An 18,547-nucleotide genomic window follows, 5' to 3' on the forward strand; every position below is an offset into this window, starting at 1 on the left:
CTTGGTGTGGGTCTGATTATGCAAAAGGGTCAGAGACTTAATTGGGCATGTGTTGTGCATAGGGTAACCCATTGAAAGGAATTGACTGCCTAACTTGTGACACATGTGAATGTGTGAAAATGCATACACATACTATGGCACCCACAAAGTGTGCACCTAGGCTTAACGATGAATTCCAGGCATGATCTGTGTGTGTGTGTGTTTTTTTTTTTTTTTTTTTTTTTTTAACTTGAATCTGTCCAGCAAGGTTACTTTTTCGTTGCTCATGTCCAGAGGGCTGCTGAGAGTGTAGAAGTTCACTATACAGTAGTGATTATGAATCTAGTAAATATAGTATTATGTGCTACTCTTCAGGTGTGACTTGAGTGACTTGCAGCCTATATACTAAATACAGGGGGTTGTTCGCTCGACACCTCCTCCATTCTGAGAATGTTTTTCAATAAATACAAGGTTGTTTCTGATGGGATGAGGCAGAGATCATAGTGTCCTTCTCCCCTCACCATCCAATGATGTGATGCATTGTACAGTAAAACCCAATGCATTGCAGCACACTGCAGCGTATATGCGTTGTGGTGAATTTTTTTAAAGGGTCATGTATGTATTTTCATCTGTTGATGCATTGACAGCCCATTTATAATAAAGGGGCTGCCTTAATGCAACACCGATTTAATACGGGCCATTGAGTGCATTACGGAGATCCCTGACATGTGTTAGGGCACGTGTATTGATGCACTGAATTGACACTGTTTGCTTCTGTCCTTTAACAATGATCACTATATAATGGTTCAGTTTAGCCAGCAGCTGGGTGTACTATAATGAACACCATTTCATGTCAAAGGAAGCTTTGCTCCTTTAGTTCTAAGGAATAAAACTGGTTATGTGTTAAAAAAAAAAAAAAAAGGCTGTTCTTAAAAGGAATAATGAGGGAGATGGCTATGAAGGGGAGGAACTTTATTTTACTCCTATAGGAACAATTCTGGTTGTGCCCCTAGATATGTTCCACCAATTACTCAAGGTATGAAGGCCCTAGATACTGTATGTCCCACCAATTACTCAAGGTTTGAGGGGCCTAGATATATCCCACCAATTACTCAAGGTTTGAGGGCCCTAGATATGTTCCCCCAATTACTCAAGGTATGAGGGCCCTAGATATGTCCCACCAATTACTCAAGGTATGAGGGCCCTAGATATGTCCCACCAATTACTCAAGGTATGAGGGCCCTAGATATGTCCCACCAATTACTCAAGGTATGAGGGCCCTAGATATGTTCCCCCAATTACTCAAGGTATGAGGGCCCTAGATATGTCCCACCAATTACTCAAGGTATGAGGGCCCTAGATATGTCCCACCAATTACTCAAGGTATGAGGGCCCTAGATATGTCCCACCAATTACTCATGGTATGAGGGCCCTAGATATGTCCCACCAATTACTCAAGGTATGAGGGCCCTAGATATGTTCCCCCAATTACTCAAGGTATGAGGGCCCTAGATATGTCCCACCAATTACTCAAGGTATGAGGGCCCTAGATATGTCCCACCAATTACTCAAGGTATGAGGGCCCTAGATATGTCCCACCAATTACTCAAGGTATGAGGGCCCTAGATATGTCCCACCAATTACTCAAGGTATGAGGGCCCTAGATATGTCCCACCAATTACTCAAGGTATGAGGGCCCTAGATATGTCCCACCAATTTCTCAAGGTATGAGGGCCCATATGATTAAAAAACCTTCAGCATCATTCAAATAATGCTCAAAAGTAAGTGTAGTTCCTTACAAAAAAATGTATTCTGTATGTTGATCACTAAATATTATTCATTCTCTTTCTTATTAAAGGCTAATTCCAATTTGTTACATGGTGCCAAAAAACCCCGAAAAGTAATGTAAAATATTGATGAACCAGCCTGGCACTGCACTAGTCTCTATTCTCGTTGTTGAGTGGTGTTTATGAGTGGCAACATGCTAATTGTGGTGTTAAAATGCAATGGCATTCATTCTGAATGGCACCCTAATGCACCTTGCCAATAAATATGAATTGCGGCTCTGTGTAACCTACAGGAATGCTTGTTAGAGTGCCGCATGGAAAAGGTACATGCACTTTCTTTGGTGCGTTATTGTGCATTGGGCAGCCTATTTAATGCATTGCACATTAACACATGGCATAACATGGTGTGAATGGGCTCAAAATGTGGTACTACATTCATTAGTTTGGTCACACACACTTTATAATCATTGTACAGTCACCAAAAATTCACCAATAACTATCTAGCAATCTTGCAATATACAGTTCAACTTGTCTTCAGTTAGGCTGGACCTCCCACTATATTGCTGATCTGGGTTTAAATTTAAAGATGAACACAAATGAATACAGTTTTATATTCATGAATCAATATGAAATACATTTTTCAAATGCAAGTATTGGTAATGCCTGAATTTGGCTTGGTATTAACCACTTGCAGTCCCTGCACAGCATTGCTAAGACTAGGGGAGGGAGAAGCAGCACAAGGATCCAGTGAGTAGTGCTGCAGTGCTCATTTGCTAACCAGAATGCTGACCGGAGGAGAGAGCAGTGTAACAGAAATTAGCTCATCAATCTACTACTTTTTTGTTCACTGTCCAATCACAAATGACTACTTCTTTGTTCACTGTGCAGTCACAGATGAAAGGGGCAAAGTCTGTTAGTGTTAACTAAACTACAGCAGAGAAAAACCGGGTATCCTGCACCGAGAGACAGGGCTGTGCTGTGTGGTAGAGCTGTGAAAATCTTGGGAGTGAATGGACAGAAATACAAATCCTCTGGAGAATAAAACAATTACTGTAAATGTAACTGTTTGCAGCACCACACGGTTTGGAAAAGGGTCAGGGACTTATTTTCCACATTTCTATAGAGCAGGCCACTGAAAAGGATGAGCTGCCCTACATGTAATGCGCAGGACGAGTGGAAAACGTGTGCTCTGTCGCACCTGTATAGTGTAAACCTAGCCTTACCAACAAGTATGTTGCGAGAGGGCCAGCCTGATTGCATATAAATTGAAGGTATTGTTTAAGGAAGACCTTTTGCTACACAGTTTATGGTAAATAAACTGCCCAATCCAATTGCATTGTGTGTGTGCCCAGCTTTAGACTGTGCTACTCAATTTTTGTTAATTGTATTTTATTGGAGCTCCAACTTTTGGAGTGCTTTTATTTCTAAGAGCCAATTTGTCAGTTTTCCCTTTTTCTTTTATTCGAATATAACCTAGCAAGCTATGTTAAGATAATGTCAAGAATATTTTGCAGAGCTCAGTTTTTGACTTGTTACTCTGATATCTGTGACATTTGTTTGCAATGATTGTTCATTTTGTATTTTTCAGGGAGCAGAGAGACTGCCTTTACGTATGCCATCAGTGCTGCTGGAGTGGTGAATGCAGTAAGTCGAGCTTGCAGAGAGGGGGAGCTCTCAACTTGCGGCTGCAGTCGGGCAGCCAGGCCTAAGGATCTGCCCCGGGATTGGCTGTGGGGTGGCTGTGGAGATAATTTAGATTATGGCTACAGATTTGCCAAGGAATTTGTGGACGCCAGGGAAAGAGAAAAAGTCCATCAAAAAGGAACGTATGAGAGCTCCAGGACTCTGATGAACCTGCACAACAATGAAGCCGGAAGGAGGGTGAGTTGTCTTGTTTAGGGCAAGATTACATAGAAAGCCTTTGCTGAGCTATTGATAATTGCATCATGTGGGTGCTGATGCTGGTGTTCCTGACAGATATGCAACATTGAAAGAAGATTTTGATCAGAGGCATGAAAGGATATCACGTGATTTTAGCAAAGTTTGGAGTTAAAGTGATCCTCTTCTGCCCAGTGCAATATTTAATGGGCCACTCCTCCTTATAAGCTGATATTTCAGTTTATGGTAGATGCTGCTGAGATAATTTAGGTTATGGAAGCATTACAACCTTAGGTCAGGCTCTTTTCCCACAGAGAAAAAGAATGGTGCTCCTCTCTGATAGTATTTTGTGGGGACCCTGTTGGTGATATCATGTTCCTTGGTCTGCACACGTAATATGAGGGCTAGAATATGCAAAGTTCGATGACCGCACTTAAACTCCTGGGTGAACAGGTAGAGACTGGAACAATGTGAGGTAGATCTTACTGCTGGAATATCAAAGACTTAGAACCACCAAAGGAGCTACTTCAGTTCCCCAGGAACATGAATACCTAAAGCTGAACTCCAGCCTTACCTTCAGTATTGCACAGTGGTATTGAAACTGCTTACTCTGATTTCCCTGCTTCTCACAGAGACTACAGCAAGTCATATAGAACCCACCTTATTTCCTGGCTGGAGGATGTTCAGTATCGTCTAGGTCTTTAGTCCCAAACCTTACTGGCCCTAGCCCACCCTTTTCATTTATTGGATTTTTTTTTTAGTCACTGAGGCTCCGCATCATATGTCGGTGCTACCTACAAAGGGTTTGCTTACAAATGAAGTCTGCCTAGGAACATAGTTGCATAGTTAGTCAGATTGAAAAATGACACAGGTCCATCTAATTCAACTGTCAGAAAAAAAAAAAATAAATTTAAAACCTCCATATAAAGATTTCCATACCAATTAGATTTTCTACAGCAGCCATTCTCAACCAGGGTTCCACCCTAAGGTTTCTCCAGAGGTTCTTGGGTGTTCTTGAGCTGTGGCTGATTAACCTACCAGTTGGCCGTACCTGTATAATTCTGGGGCCAACACCGCTTGGCCGAGCCAGATCAAGATACCAATTATCTTTTTAGCTGTCTGTAAGGGTTGCATTCTTCTTATTATAAAAATGCAGCGCTAAAATTTACTTATGATGTATGTATATATAACAATAAGTAAAGTCCACTTCAAGATAATATATGGAGTTGTCCAATCCCCCAGCAACACCTTGATGTGTTGCTGGTGGATTGGACAACTCCATATATTATCTTGAAGTGGACTTTACTTATTGTTTTATATATACGTACATAAGTCAATTTTAGCGCTGCATTTTTATTGTATATCTTTTGTATCACATTGTGGTTAATGCTGGCTGCTGTTTTCTGGTAGCGTGGATATTCAATTATTTTTGCATTCTTCTTATTGACCCCCCAATGTAAAAAGCATTCTTTCCACTGACCAAGAATGAGGCTTTTATCTCATTGACCTCTGATTAATTGGTTTAAGCATGGGGTTCTTTGAAACCTTAAAATTATTTAAGGGGTTATGAACCCCTATGAAGCATGGCTCAATTTCTTCCTGATCCCGCAGGAGGCAACGGAATATTCCCTGGATCAACAATCACTGGTGTTATTACCTAATAAAGGCTAATATATTTAAAAAAAATTCTAAAATTAATAACTTTACACCAAGTTCACTATATGGACCACCTATATATATATATATATATATATATATATATATATATATATATATATATATATATATAATATATTATAGTGATCACACCCCCCTTAATCACCCACTTAAACTCCCACTCCTACAGACTGGCAACCATCCATCAAGGCATTTTGTTAATTGGTTAACTAGAGCCAGTCCACTGCTTACATTAGCGATGTGAGATGTGTAATGAAGCAGTACACTGTGATGTTTTCCAGAAGAACTCTACAGTCCCCTCCCACAAGCCATGATCTGCTTGATAGAGAAGCACAGAGACCCGGTGATGACATCACTGGGCCCAAAATAAAGTTTGTAATAAAACTAGAGGTTTTCTTATTTAATTAGCATGTTATTGAGGGGAGGAAGACAGAAGTAGGGAGAGGCAGCATATAAGCAGTTTAAACTTCAGCCTTAAAATACTTATTTTGGGTAACTTGGCCCTTTAATGTCCAGTATACCTGTGTCTGCGTCTTTTAGAATTTGTGGCTATTGAATTTGACATACTTACTGTGCAGTGTGTGATAGCAACTATTCAGAGGTAAACTCAAATCTGATTAGTTTCTCTGGCACCTTGCAATAGCTTATCACATATTGGTATTTAAGCAAAATGACAGTAGTGCTTTGTACTGGAGTGGAGCATACTAATTTGATAATTATATGCAGTGTTCAAGTGAATGGCTTCAACACTTTCTAACTCACGGACCCAGATCAAAAATGTAGATCGGATGTTATGACTTTGCTATGTCTTCGGTAGCTGCCTGCTTGTTCCTGGCCAGTGTCTTAGCATTGAAGCCAGGGACAGCAAGGCGATTGGTATTTTCACATGGAGGTCAGTATTGGCAGTCTACAGATAGGACTTCTTTAACACCAAACCCGACACATCATTCCCATTGATTTCAATTGCCCCTAGATTGGCAGAATGTAGCATGAAAGTCATGCTGCTGGTGCTGAATGCACATGTATATAAGGCCATATATTTTTAGGCAGACTTTGAAAACCTATTTTTGATACTAATTATGTGTGCTCATATATTTTGATAAAGATCCCTAATGCTTGTTTAAAGGGCCAATCAATCCAAAGGTGGTTTTAGTTATAGGTGGTGCCACGTGAGTTGCTTCAGCCACTGCCTTCTTAATTCTTGGCTGCTCCAACAGTGAGATCTCCTGACCTAATTCCAGACCCTCCTTTCTTTTTTCCCATTTGAATTTTGGATGCTCCATCCTTGTCCTATTGCATTCATAATTGAAAAAATAAATTTTTCTAACAAAGAGAGTGAGAGCCCCACCAAAATGGTAAGTTGTGCAGACCTATGAACTCTGTACCAGAATCTCGCCAGTAGAGTTCTTGAGGGATAGGAGACTTGTCGGGTGGTTTATGTCAGTGGTCCTCAACCCTGGCCTACAGGGCCCACTAACAGGCCAGATTTTAGGTATTACCTTGGGGAGATGCAGACTAGAATACTGCAATCACTGAACAGCAAATGATATCACCTGGGATGTATTTCAGTTATCTTGAAAATCTGGCCTGTTAGTGGGCCCTGTAGGCCAGGGTTGAGGACCACTGGTTTAAGTCACCAACCTCTACCAAAAATTCAGCTTGGGGTTAACTAATCTTTTATTGGAGGCCTATCAACCAGTCAGAAATCCCACTTTTAGGTTCTGATGGCTTTTTACTCCAGATAGTCGGTCAACAATTTTCCTTAGATTTTTCAAATGATGGATGTCAGGCAGGGGGGTGGCGACAGGGCCACCCACTGATTGGACTTTGGCCAGCTCATCAGAAACTGGCCCACGTTTGCACAGTGTATGGCTAGCTTAAGGAAAAAATTATCAAATCTCGACTTAACAGTTCTGTTAGAGAGGTTTTTTTTTTCTTTATAGATTATACGCACCACAAGACTTTTATGAGGCTCCGATCTGCTAAAACTCAAGCCTGCATTTTATTTCCTCTGCACTTGGCCTTGTTATCACTGTGTCCGTTGAGCTGCGTTTTGATGCACACCACCACACATGTATTGTCTGGACAGGCCACATAGAAAACAGTTATCTTAATGTGCCATGTTTATGCCATACATTTGTGGTGGAGTGCAGAAAAACACAGCTCAATGGACTTAAGTGAAGTTGTTCAGGAACAGCGGTTTTTCTAACTTTTAGCAAGCACAGATTTGTGTGAAATGTGAATTTTTATGAGGGTGATGGTGATTAAAAACAAGCAATATATGGAGTGTGGAACAATAAACTGCCCCAGGGCTCTTGATGGCTCCAGTTTATCATAAGTGGCAGCAGAGGTCATATCACTGATCACATTTATATGCTGGCAAGATCTCCAGGAATGTTGGGAAATTAGACTTTGGGTTCAAGTAGCTGTGTGTGTGGAATATGTACATTCTTGGCTCCATTATGATGTTGAACTATTGGTAAAGGAAAAAACATAAACATTCTCAGATTGTGCAACTCAGCAATATGCTTTAGACCCCGTTAAAAAAAAAAAAAAAAAAAATGTAATAAAAATGTTTATTATTTGCTATTGTACTAAAGCAAAGTAGACTCTTTAACTTTTTTTAAGCTGATTTCACACCAACCAGTACATTTAAAGCACAATAATGCTGCATGTGTTTTTAATTCCGGTACTTCTTTGTAGTGTCCATTTCAACTAATGCTGGCCAACCAACAGAATTGCATTTAAATGTTCATACAGAAATTTGGAAATATTGTTTATTAGAGCATTTGATAGTACCATTATGAACAAATTTTGTAGGAAGACCCGGAAAAATTATGTTCACTTGCCATGCCAATTTTGTAAACTCTGCCTTCCTTTTCATTATATGCACAATAGGTATGGTGTTTTGCCTGAACTAAAACCATATTTTGTTTTTGAAAAATATTTTTCATCCCTCATTAATTTTTCCCTTCACCACGATTGACCCCAATAAATAGAAAATAGAACTAATATCCCGAAAACAAGTTTTTTTTTTAATGAAATTCTATTGTTGTATGACCAACTTCAACTCAAAGGTTCCTTTTGTTCTTTTTAGATGTAAGTGGGACAGCTATCTAGCCTTTGTGCTTTAGCCTCAGCGCTCCATCCTTGACTCTCTAGCTTACTTTTTATCAGCCTCTCTATAGTTTACATCAGGAGTGTATATACTTTCTAGCTAAAGGGCCAGTTTACTGTCCTTCAGACTTTAGGGGGGCTGGACTGTGGCCAATAGGAGTAGAAAATGCACTGGCATCACTGGGAGTAAACAATGCCTCTGGCTTGCGGGTCAGTAGGAGGAGGAATAGTGCCCCGTTGTTGGTAAGAGTGGAAGGAATAATGTCCCATCCTTGGTAAAATTGGGAGGCGTTACATCCCATTATTGGTTTTAGTGGAAGGAAATGTGCCACATCATAGGTGTCAGTGGGAGGAATTGTGCCCCAAGGTTTGGATAAAGGCAAACAAGGAGCCACACCCAGCCCATTTTGGAGATTGCCAGTTTAGATGTTTGTGTGAATGTGTATAGATCTCTGGTAGGGTTGAGCGAACACCGACTGTATTTGGTATCATACCTGACTTTTGGGTGTTCGGTACCCGGACCCGAACATTTTACTGTATGTTCGGGATACAGTCCGTTGTTCGGTAAATTATTTCATGTTTTGGCGCTGTTTCAACAGCTGCAGGGCAGCCAATCAACAAGCGTTTAACTAGTGTGCCCTTAGAAGCCATCACAGCCATGCCTACTAATGGCATGGCTTTGATTGGCCAGTGCAGCATGTGACCCAGCCTCTATAGAAGCTGGAGTCACATCGCGCCGCACGTCACTCTGCTCTAACTACTGTAGGGAGAGGTTCCTGATGCTGCTGAGAGAGAGAGATAGGAGATTATTGTAGGGGCAGGCTGGAGATTGCTTTCAGGGAAAGAATAGGAAGAATCTTCTTTAATCAGACAGCGATCTACATCGATTTTATTGTGTGGGGGTGCAGTGCACGATCTTTTTGCCCTGACCTGAGCCCAGTGAGGAGGAGGGAGAAAAAAAAAAACTTATCAGTCTGTTAGGTGGGTGGCATGCGGCGTGTAGCGGCAATGTAAGGCAAGCTCAGTGCATGTGTCTGCTTAATCTGGATTAAAAAAAACAAAAAACGTTTTTTCCTTCATATTTTACTGTGACTTACAGCGTTTAGACACTGCTGTTCTAATCTTCTATTCAAAAAGCACCAATTAAAGGGGACCATTATTTTTCAGTTTTCCATTCACACTTTACTGTTACACTGACATACAGCGTTTAGAAACTGCTGTTCTAATCTGTTGTTCAAAAAGCACCAAGATGATTATTTTTTATTTTTATGTTTTTTATGTTATTTTAAGTTATTTCCCTATTCACATTTGTTTGCAGAGCACTTGCCATGCTCTTAAGAAGATTTTGCTGCCATTTGCAGCCCTCTAGCCCTTTCCATGTTTTTTTTTTTTTTTTTTTTTTTTTTTAGAGCCATTTTAGTGCTCAAAAGTTCGGGTCACCATTGACTTCAATGGGGTTCGGAATCAGGGTTAAGTTCGGGTCACAAACCCGAACTCGCGGAACCTGGACATCCAGGTGTTTGCTCAACTCTAATCTCTAGCCCTAGCTTCCTAGCTCACTCATATCGATCACTCTTTTCAGTCTCTCTATTGTTTCAATGTATGTAGAAATGTGAACCGCTCTGTAGCTGTGACTGTATAGCCCTAAATATTCAGATTCTACTCTCTAAAGCCTAGTACACACTAGTAGTATTTTTTGTTCAACCCAGCAGGCTGAACAAAAAAAAAACTGAAGAGCACAGGAGGAGCCGCTGTACTAATAAGCTGAGGTTAGTACAGCAATCTCCCCTGCTGTGCTATTGTGTTCCCCTCCCCCCCCGCCACCAGAACACACCGATAAGCACTGTCAGCCATTGGCTTAGAGCGCTGATAAGGTGCCAATCGGCAGACCTTTTTCTGTCATGCCCCTTCAACAGAAGCCAGCCAAATGGCCAGCTTCTGTCGGACCAGCTGTCGTACACTTGGACCAAATGTCGGCCAGTTTCTATTGACCCCGGCCGATGCCGCCAAATATTCGGCCTGTGTGTTTGGCTCTTAAACTCCGCCATTGATGGATCAAATCTTGGCCGGTTCAGCAGGGACCAGTCAAAATTCGATCCATCTATGGCTAGGCTAGTTGTACTGAATTTAATACATTGATCGACTTAAGTACAACCAGCCTGTTGGATTTTTTGCATGTAATTACTGCTATAGCTATATCATTGTGTTTTGCCGATGGGGAAGGCTCCCTGCCGATAGAACACAATAGTGCTACAGGAGGGATTCCCTCATCAGCACGGACTATACTGATGGGGTAACTAGGAAATTTTCTTTCCAGCAACCACAAAAAAATCACATCATCTATGGCTTGCTTAACTTAATGATGTTAGTGCTAATTTTTTACTGGTGTTTTCAAATTAAGAGAAGAATCTGGTTGCCATGGGTACCTTTTTATCCTTTATGTCAAGATACTTTTGAAGTGTGAGTTTTTTTCGCTGTAAAAATTGTTATATATATGTATTTTAAGTTGGATACAAACTAATACAATTTTTTTCTTTAGATTTACCAAAACCAAATAATATGAGGTTAAACCTAAACACATTAAATTTGCATGCAATCAGGCAGGCCCTTGCACTACATAGTTGAAGGTAAATCTAAAGGAAATCAAACAACAAAAGTTGTATAGTGTGTATCCAGCTTTAGGAATGTGATTGGTATGATTTAGCAGGACCGAATGCTACAATTACACTGCCTCCTGCTGGTTTTATCTGGTATTGGGGGGGGGGGGGGGTCTGAGCACACATTTGCAGGAATCGTGGTGGGCTGCAGTATACACTGGTGATTTTATACATCTGGGTCAACAAAGGTGGGTGTGGAGAGCAGCAGAGTATTTTTACAATTTTTTTACCTTTTTGTAATTGGTCCAATTTTGGGAACCATCAAATATAAGTTGCTTGCTTTTATAATAAACTATAAACTAATTGTTTTAATGTTATCACACTACGTGTGAGTTTTTTGGAGAGGATTTATCAAGCCAAGTGTTTTATGACCCAAAAGCTTAGTGAAGTCTTTTACCTCTGCTGAGCACAGCACTGCTTTTTTCAGTGATTTTGTGTTGCTTATGAAGATACGTTGACGCAAAGGAGATATTTGATTTTTTGTGTTTTTCTGCACAAATAAAGCTTTGGGCTTTATTTGTGCACATTTATTGCCTTACCTTTTTATCAATGGAATTGGTGTGTCTATGTTATTTGACAGTGTAGGGATGGTTTAGTAATTTCACTTGAATTCTTCTTTGATGTTTATTCATGTTGATCTTGTTTTATGTTATTATATTGCCCTTCTCTGACAAGTTTCACCCTGATGGGCTTTATCATAGAGAATAGGGCCCAATGGGGTGAAATGCGTCAGTGTGTCTATGTTATTTGACAGTGTAGGGAGGGTTTAGTAATTTCACTTGAATTCTTCTTTGATGTTTATTCATGTTGATCTTGTTTTATGTTGTTATATTGCCCTTCTCTGACAAGTTTCACCCTGATGGGCTTTATCATAGAGAATAGGGCCCAATGGGGTGAAATGCGTCAGTGTGTCTATGTTATTTGACAGTGTAGGGAGGGTTTAGTAATTTCACTTGAATTCTTCTTTGATGTTTATTCATGTTGATCTTGTTTTATGTTATTATATTGCCCTTCTCTGACAAGTTTCACCCTGATGGGCTTTATCATAGAGAATTTGTGACATGTCATATGCTGCTTGTGATTGAAGAAAGTGTTTACAATATTGTGACGTCATACAGTCTTGATATTAAGAACATAAACAGATTTCCTTACCAGCATGAACGGCCCCGTCATCTGGAGCTGTGCCACTTGGTTAAGATTGTCTAACATAGAGTTTCTGCTGCTTATTAAGAGACTGTGGGAGGTAGGGACTCCACAATTCTACATAAAATGACTATAGGTGATTAAAGCAATGTGTAGCCAAAAAAAAAACTGCAAAAGAATAGCATTATTACCCACCTATTCTGCCACCCATTCTTTGGATCTTTACTCTTCATAAGAGCTATGATCTCTAGGGGAATCTTTGTGATTTTCTGTGTTGCTTGCAGAAATGCAGAATGCAATAAGGTAAAATCTTTCTGCCTCTAGAACCACTTTAATAATTCCAGCAGACACAGCAGGAGACCCTCATGATGGCCACCGCAGGTGTGACAACCCGGGAACTCCAAGAGCTACTACCAGAAAGATTTAAAACTATCTGGCTTAACTTTGCAACATCTACCAAAAAGTGAGACCTCAGTTTTTGATGGATGCATTTTTTTTTTTTAAGACAAATGCATATTATTTCATATAAAATTGTATCTTTTAGCAGCTTACAGCTCTGTACTAATCAAAAACCTCTTGCCACAAGACAACTAGACATAATTTATTAGGGTCAGCTGGTACTGGCTGATCCTATTAATCCCAAGAGAGATTTAGGCCCCTTTCACACATACGGTCCGTTCAGTTCATCAGTTCAGTCACGTCAAAATGTATCAGTTTTCCGTCCGTTTTTCATCCATTTTTCATCCGTTTTTCATCCGTTTTTCATCAGTTGTCATCCGTTTTTCGTCAGTTGTTATCCGTTTTTCATCCGTTTTTCGTCAGTTGTTATCCGTTTTTCATCCGTTTTTCGTCAGTTGTTATCCGTTTTTCATCCGTTTTTCGTCAGTTGTTATCCATTTTTCATCCGTTTTTCCTCAGTTGTAAGGCCCCTTTCACACAGGCGGACCGTTCAGATCCGCCTGTCCGTTTTTTTGGCGGATCTGAACGGTCCCCCCATGCATTCCTATGGGGCATGGGATGTCAGCGGAGACATGTCCGCTGACATCCGACCCGATCCGTCAAATCTGGACGGATGAAAACCCTATTTTCCATCCATCCATCGGATCGGATCGGGTGAGAACGGACTGACGGTCCGTTTGACATCCGCTTTCCTCCATAGAGATGCATGGGGAACTGTCAGCTGTGTCTCCGCACACAGGGCGGAGACACAGCTGTCCTCCTGCTGCTCAGCGGGGGATCGGCGGCTCGATCCCCCGCTGAAAAAAACGGACTCTGTCCAACGGACGGAGTGTGTGAAAGGAGCCTTATCTGTTTTTCATCCGTTGTCATCCGTTTTTCATCCGTTGTCATCCATTTTCATCCCTTTTTTCATCCGTTGTCATCCGTTTTTCGTCCGATCCGTTTTTTTGACGGATGAAAAATAGGGCATTCATCCGTTCAAAAAAACGGACATTGACGGAAGCGGATGAAAACGGATGTTAACTGATGATCATCCGTTGTCATCCGTTTTTACATAGAGATACATTGATGTCCGTTTTTTTCATCTGTCAACGGATGGATGAAAAACGGACAAACGGACAGCATGTGTGAAAGGGGCCTTATAAATGTTGCAGGGCCACATTTAAAAAAGAACTGTGTGATGAAGCTCCAATGCAAGCAGCTATTCCTGTGACTTATGCTGTATAAGGGTTTTGGAGTAATAAACGTAAACCTGTTCAGTTAGTTGCTGCCCTCATTCTAGTGTGCACCAAATTAGTAGGGAAATGTTATCTTAGGTTGTAAACTAATCTCTAATCACTCAGGTGCTAATCATAGCTTTATCATATATATTTGGTGTGATCCCTGCGCTGTCCTGGAAACACACTAAAATACCAATATATATCCCCAATGCTGCTAGTACAGAACTGTAACCTATGGGCAGTGATCAGAATAATTATAATGGGGAGGGTACTGCGCTTCAGGTATATCTATCTATCTATCTATCTATATATATATATATATATATATGTATATATATATACAAAATTTTACTAAGAAATATCAGCACATAAAAAATAGCACCTTATTTTTAATAAATATTGCACAAGTCAATGAGCACCTTATTCATATATTTATTTCAACATATCTGCACTATAGCTACTGTGCACCTTGTGGATTGTCACTAATTTATAGAACATTTATGTATATGTATCTATGAAAGTTTACTACAAGAAGATCGTTGTATTTATATGAAGGTTTATGATAAGAAGATTGTCTTTTAATAATTTTATATCTATAATATTTTTACGTTTAAATTTTTTGCTATATATCCCTGAAGCGCAGTACCCTCCCCATTATAATAGCTTTATCATAGTCACTTAAATTAGCAGTCCCCTTTTGGTTTATGCCTTTTTTTTTTTTTTTTTTAACAATTGCTGCATGGCCCATTTAGTAGTGTAACCCACTTTCCCCAATGCCCCTTTAAATTGTTTTGAAACGCCCAGGAGGGCAGGAAGGATTGGCGGTCCTGTGACTCCTGTCATAGTGGCCACTTATTCGGCATCTGGTCACATCGGTTATAGGTCTGCAACTCGGACCAAAGGTTGTGTGTGACAGACTGGTCTTTGTGTTGTGACCGCGCCCTCATCACTTAAACATTGGCCACCCAGCAACGCATATGTGCCGCCACGCATGTGTCAGGTGGTCATATGTTAATGTTGTTAAAAATAACCATGCCATTTCAAACTGCAGCCACTGTAATTTACTCAAAATTGTCAAAATATTAATGCAATATGGCAACCTGGAGTCCTTCTCCATGCCATTAATTTATGAAAAGAAATGTAATTTCCTGCTTGTACTGATTACAAATTTTCTCAAATATCAGTGCTAAGATAGAAGTCAAATTTTAGACATTATGCACAACAGAACTTTCAGTTTTTAATAAGATACTCCCTGGGGTCTAAAGTGGGACTTCAGAAAAAAGTTTCCTGAAAAATGCAAAATCGAAAAATACATAACCTCTAATGAGTAGTTAATTAGTATCCTATGCCTGTAGCACTGCTGGATATGGTACAAATGACAGTTTTATTTGTGCCAGAGTTCTGGCTATATTACAGTAGCTGCACTGTGGAGTGATTCATCCTCAAAGTTTACAGCAGAACCACTGTCTGTCCTCTCCCCGTCCCAGAGCTCCTACTCTGTGTTCACATTAAATATTGAAAGGCTGCTGGGAGTGGGGGGACATGGTCTGTGTGTGTATATAGAAAACTATTATTATGCAGGATTTATATAGCCCCAACCATTTACGCAGCGCTTGTAGAGGGGGACAGTACAAATACAATACAGTTAAATACAGAAGGAATAGGAGGGCCCTGCTTACGTACGTAGCTTACAATCTAAAGGGAGGGGGAGGTGGTACAAAAGGTAATAGCTACAGGGGTGATTTGATGGAGGTGACTCGGGTGCAGTTCTTAGGTGGAGTGAGTTTTCAGAGATCACCCAAAGTCGGACAGGGTAGGGGCTGACTGGTCTTACTGGGGCAGGGATGTCCACAGGATGGGCGAGGCTCTGGTCAAGTCCTGGAGGTGGGCATGATGTGCTAAAGAGCAGATGTAAATAAAGCTTTCTGGGGCTAAGGTCTACCCCAGCCTTTCTCAAACTTTTCAACACAGAGGAACCCTTGAAAAAACTTTCTGGTCTAAGGGAATGGCCTGTGAGAAGAAAGCTACTTACACTTGTGGTCATTGGGAAAAATTCCCCCTATTAGATGGCTAAAAAATCTCAATTATGTCAATATGAATTTATAAGAGTGGCAGAAATTACTCAAGGGACCCCTTGAAACCTCTGGAGAAACCCTTGTCTACTCTCTTGTTATCCCCTGTTCATAGCGACTTAGAGCGGCTTAGCACTGGAGGCAGGAGATTGTGCTTTTTGGTAAAAAAGCAATGGGGGTCACAGAAGTGACCTCTTTCACTCTCTCTATAAAATTCTGGTTCCCTTTTCTATCGCAGTTATATTCTGCCTCCAATGCTTTTATCGGTGACCGGAATCAAATGAGTAGTTATGGCTGCATATTATTCTCTGACTTTTTGCTGACCTGTGTACCTTTTTTTTAGGTCAGCAATTTAAACTATTGGACACACATGGCAGCCGAGGGACTAGTGTTTTCAGAAGCTCCACAGTATTCGCCTCTGTGTTACTCCCATGATGGGATTTTTAATAGCTGTTGCCACACAAAAGAAAAAAGTGACATGAAAAGTTGAGTTTGTGGAGAAGGAACCCTGAAATGTCACATGACCAAGAGCAGTGGGCACACACAGATGCATGAGGTCATACAAAAATTGTGGATGCTTTTCCATGCTGGGGAGACGCAATATAGTATTGAATGGCTGTACATTAGCTGTAGGCCCGTATACCCGGTAACTGTGTAAACTTATGTCCGGGCATAAATCCCTGGGTGCACACAAGGCACTTTTGTTAATTTCCATCCATGCATCTGTGAGGGCTTACGCAAATACAGCTTATAATTGTGGTACTATTATACCTGTGGTAAAAGCTAGCATACAGTTGCTAATTTCCTTGGGCAGCTGTACACTACAGCATATCTCAGGCATGGAAATACATTTTCAGTTTTTGCTACACCTTTTAAGCACCAATCATGTGAGCCTATAAACTGAATTTTGCCCTAGGGCCCCCACATCTGTAGCTAAACCACTTATAATAATAGTGGTTTAGACAAAAAAGAAAAAAAAAAAAAAAAAATATATATATATATATATATATATATATATATATATATATATATATATATATATATATATATAATTTTTTTTTTTTTTATCCTGCCTGGTTGACAGTCTGCAACTGGTCGGGTTGGGAGTATGTTTTCTCCTTCCTTTTTTTTTTTTTTTTTTAAAGGGGACAGAGGACACTACAGTGGGGGGAGGGGAGATGTGAAGGAAGAAGTGGACACTGCATTGGGGGTATAGGACACTACTGTGGGGGGAGGGGAGCAGAGGACACAGCAGTGGGGGGAGGGGGGCGGGTGATGTGAAGAGGGCAGAGGACACTGCTTTGGGAGGGGGTACAGAACACTATGTCTCTGTCTTTTTTTTTATAGTTGTTTGATATTTTTTTTTTGTTTTGTTTTTTAAGGGTGACACCTAGTACCCCTCCCCCCCTCTTCCTGGGATCTTTGCTTTACTCCATATTGCCCAGGTAGGTCTCAACCTCTGAAAGGTTGCCTACCCCCGCTTTAGAATTTCTAACCACGACCATCTTGAGTAAGGGCAGATGATTCATGTAGCATTTACTTCCTGGACTTCATCTGCCCTTAACTCAGACATGCAGGCAGGAGGGTGTGCTTAAAGAGTAAGTAAACCCTCCTCTGCAACTTTAACCTATAGGTAAGCCTATGATAAGGCTTACCTATAGGTACTGTAAACATCTCCTAAACTTGCACCGTTTAGGAGATATTTACCTTACATGCAGCCAGTGACATCACTGGCGCATGCGCTCTGAAGGAACGGCCGCTGGTGCCGTTCCTTCAGAGCCCCGTGCCGCGACCGTCGGCTCTCGCGCGCGTGCGCGGGAGTGACGTCACCGCGGCTCCAGCCAATCAGATGGCCAGATGCCGCGATCCAGGAAGACGGTCGACTGAACATGTCGCCCGTCATAGAGGTAAGCGGGCGGCACGGCGGGGGCTCGTTCTAAGGTAAGTATTTCATAATGAGCTAGTATGCGATGCATACCAGCCCATTATGTGTTTTACAACCTCTTTAACTGAGAACGCCCCTCCTGAAGACTCCTGGGATATATGACATCATTATGGCCTAGGCCAGAAACAAGGAAGCAACTAAAGAAATGTAAAAAAAAAAAGTTTTAAAACAAGTAAATAAAATTATAATTGTATCTTCCTTCTATTTACTAATGCGAGCAGCATAAGGATTAAAAATAGCTGTTAATTGAGAGAGTTTAGTTCCTCTATAATTTACCCAGGCTATATAAAACCAGTTGAACATCAGACTTTTGGAACCAGATGATGCGCTGCACTATTATTTACCATGATTAAATTTCAACTATAACAACCGGTTTGCTGGACTCAGTCAGTTGCCAGTTAACTGCTGCACTTATTAAAACCGTTTCACAACAAAATAATTAAAACAACAAATGTATTGTGGAAGGACGCAAAATAAATAACAGCTGCAGGCATGCAACTTGTCAATGGCAGCTGGCAAAGCAGATCACTTCCTCTGCCCCTTCATTACTGGCCAGCCTGGCGTCTGGCAGTCACTCCTAATGGTGTTGTACAGTTGCCGTGTGTGAAATGTA

The 18,547-nt window shown here is 40.8% G+C and overlaps 1 protein-coding gene across 2 annotated transcripts in view; it reads left to right on the forward strand.

The window, feature by feature from the left end:
- The window catches only part of WNT5A (Wnt family member 5A), a 57,475-nt gene that overhangs the window by 22,218 nt on the left and 16,710 nt on the right, over positions 1–18,547 (forward strand). For both annotated transcript variants that reach the window (XM_082265091.1, XM_082265092.1), the window contains exon 4: positions 3,355–3,647. In XM_082265091.1, coding sequence (XP_082121217.1) covers positions 3,355–3,647 — 293 coding nt within the window. The remainder of the gene's footprint in view (positions 1–3,354; positions 3,648–18,547) is intronic.

Source organism: Pelophylax lessonae (genome assembly GCF_965119305.1).
Source record: "Pelophylax lessonae genome assembly, chromosome: 8".
NCBI classification, from domain to species: Eukaryota; Metazoa; Chordata; class Amphibia; order Anura; family Ranidae; genus Pelophylax; species Pelophylax lessonae.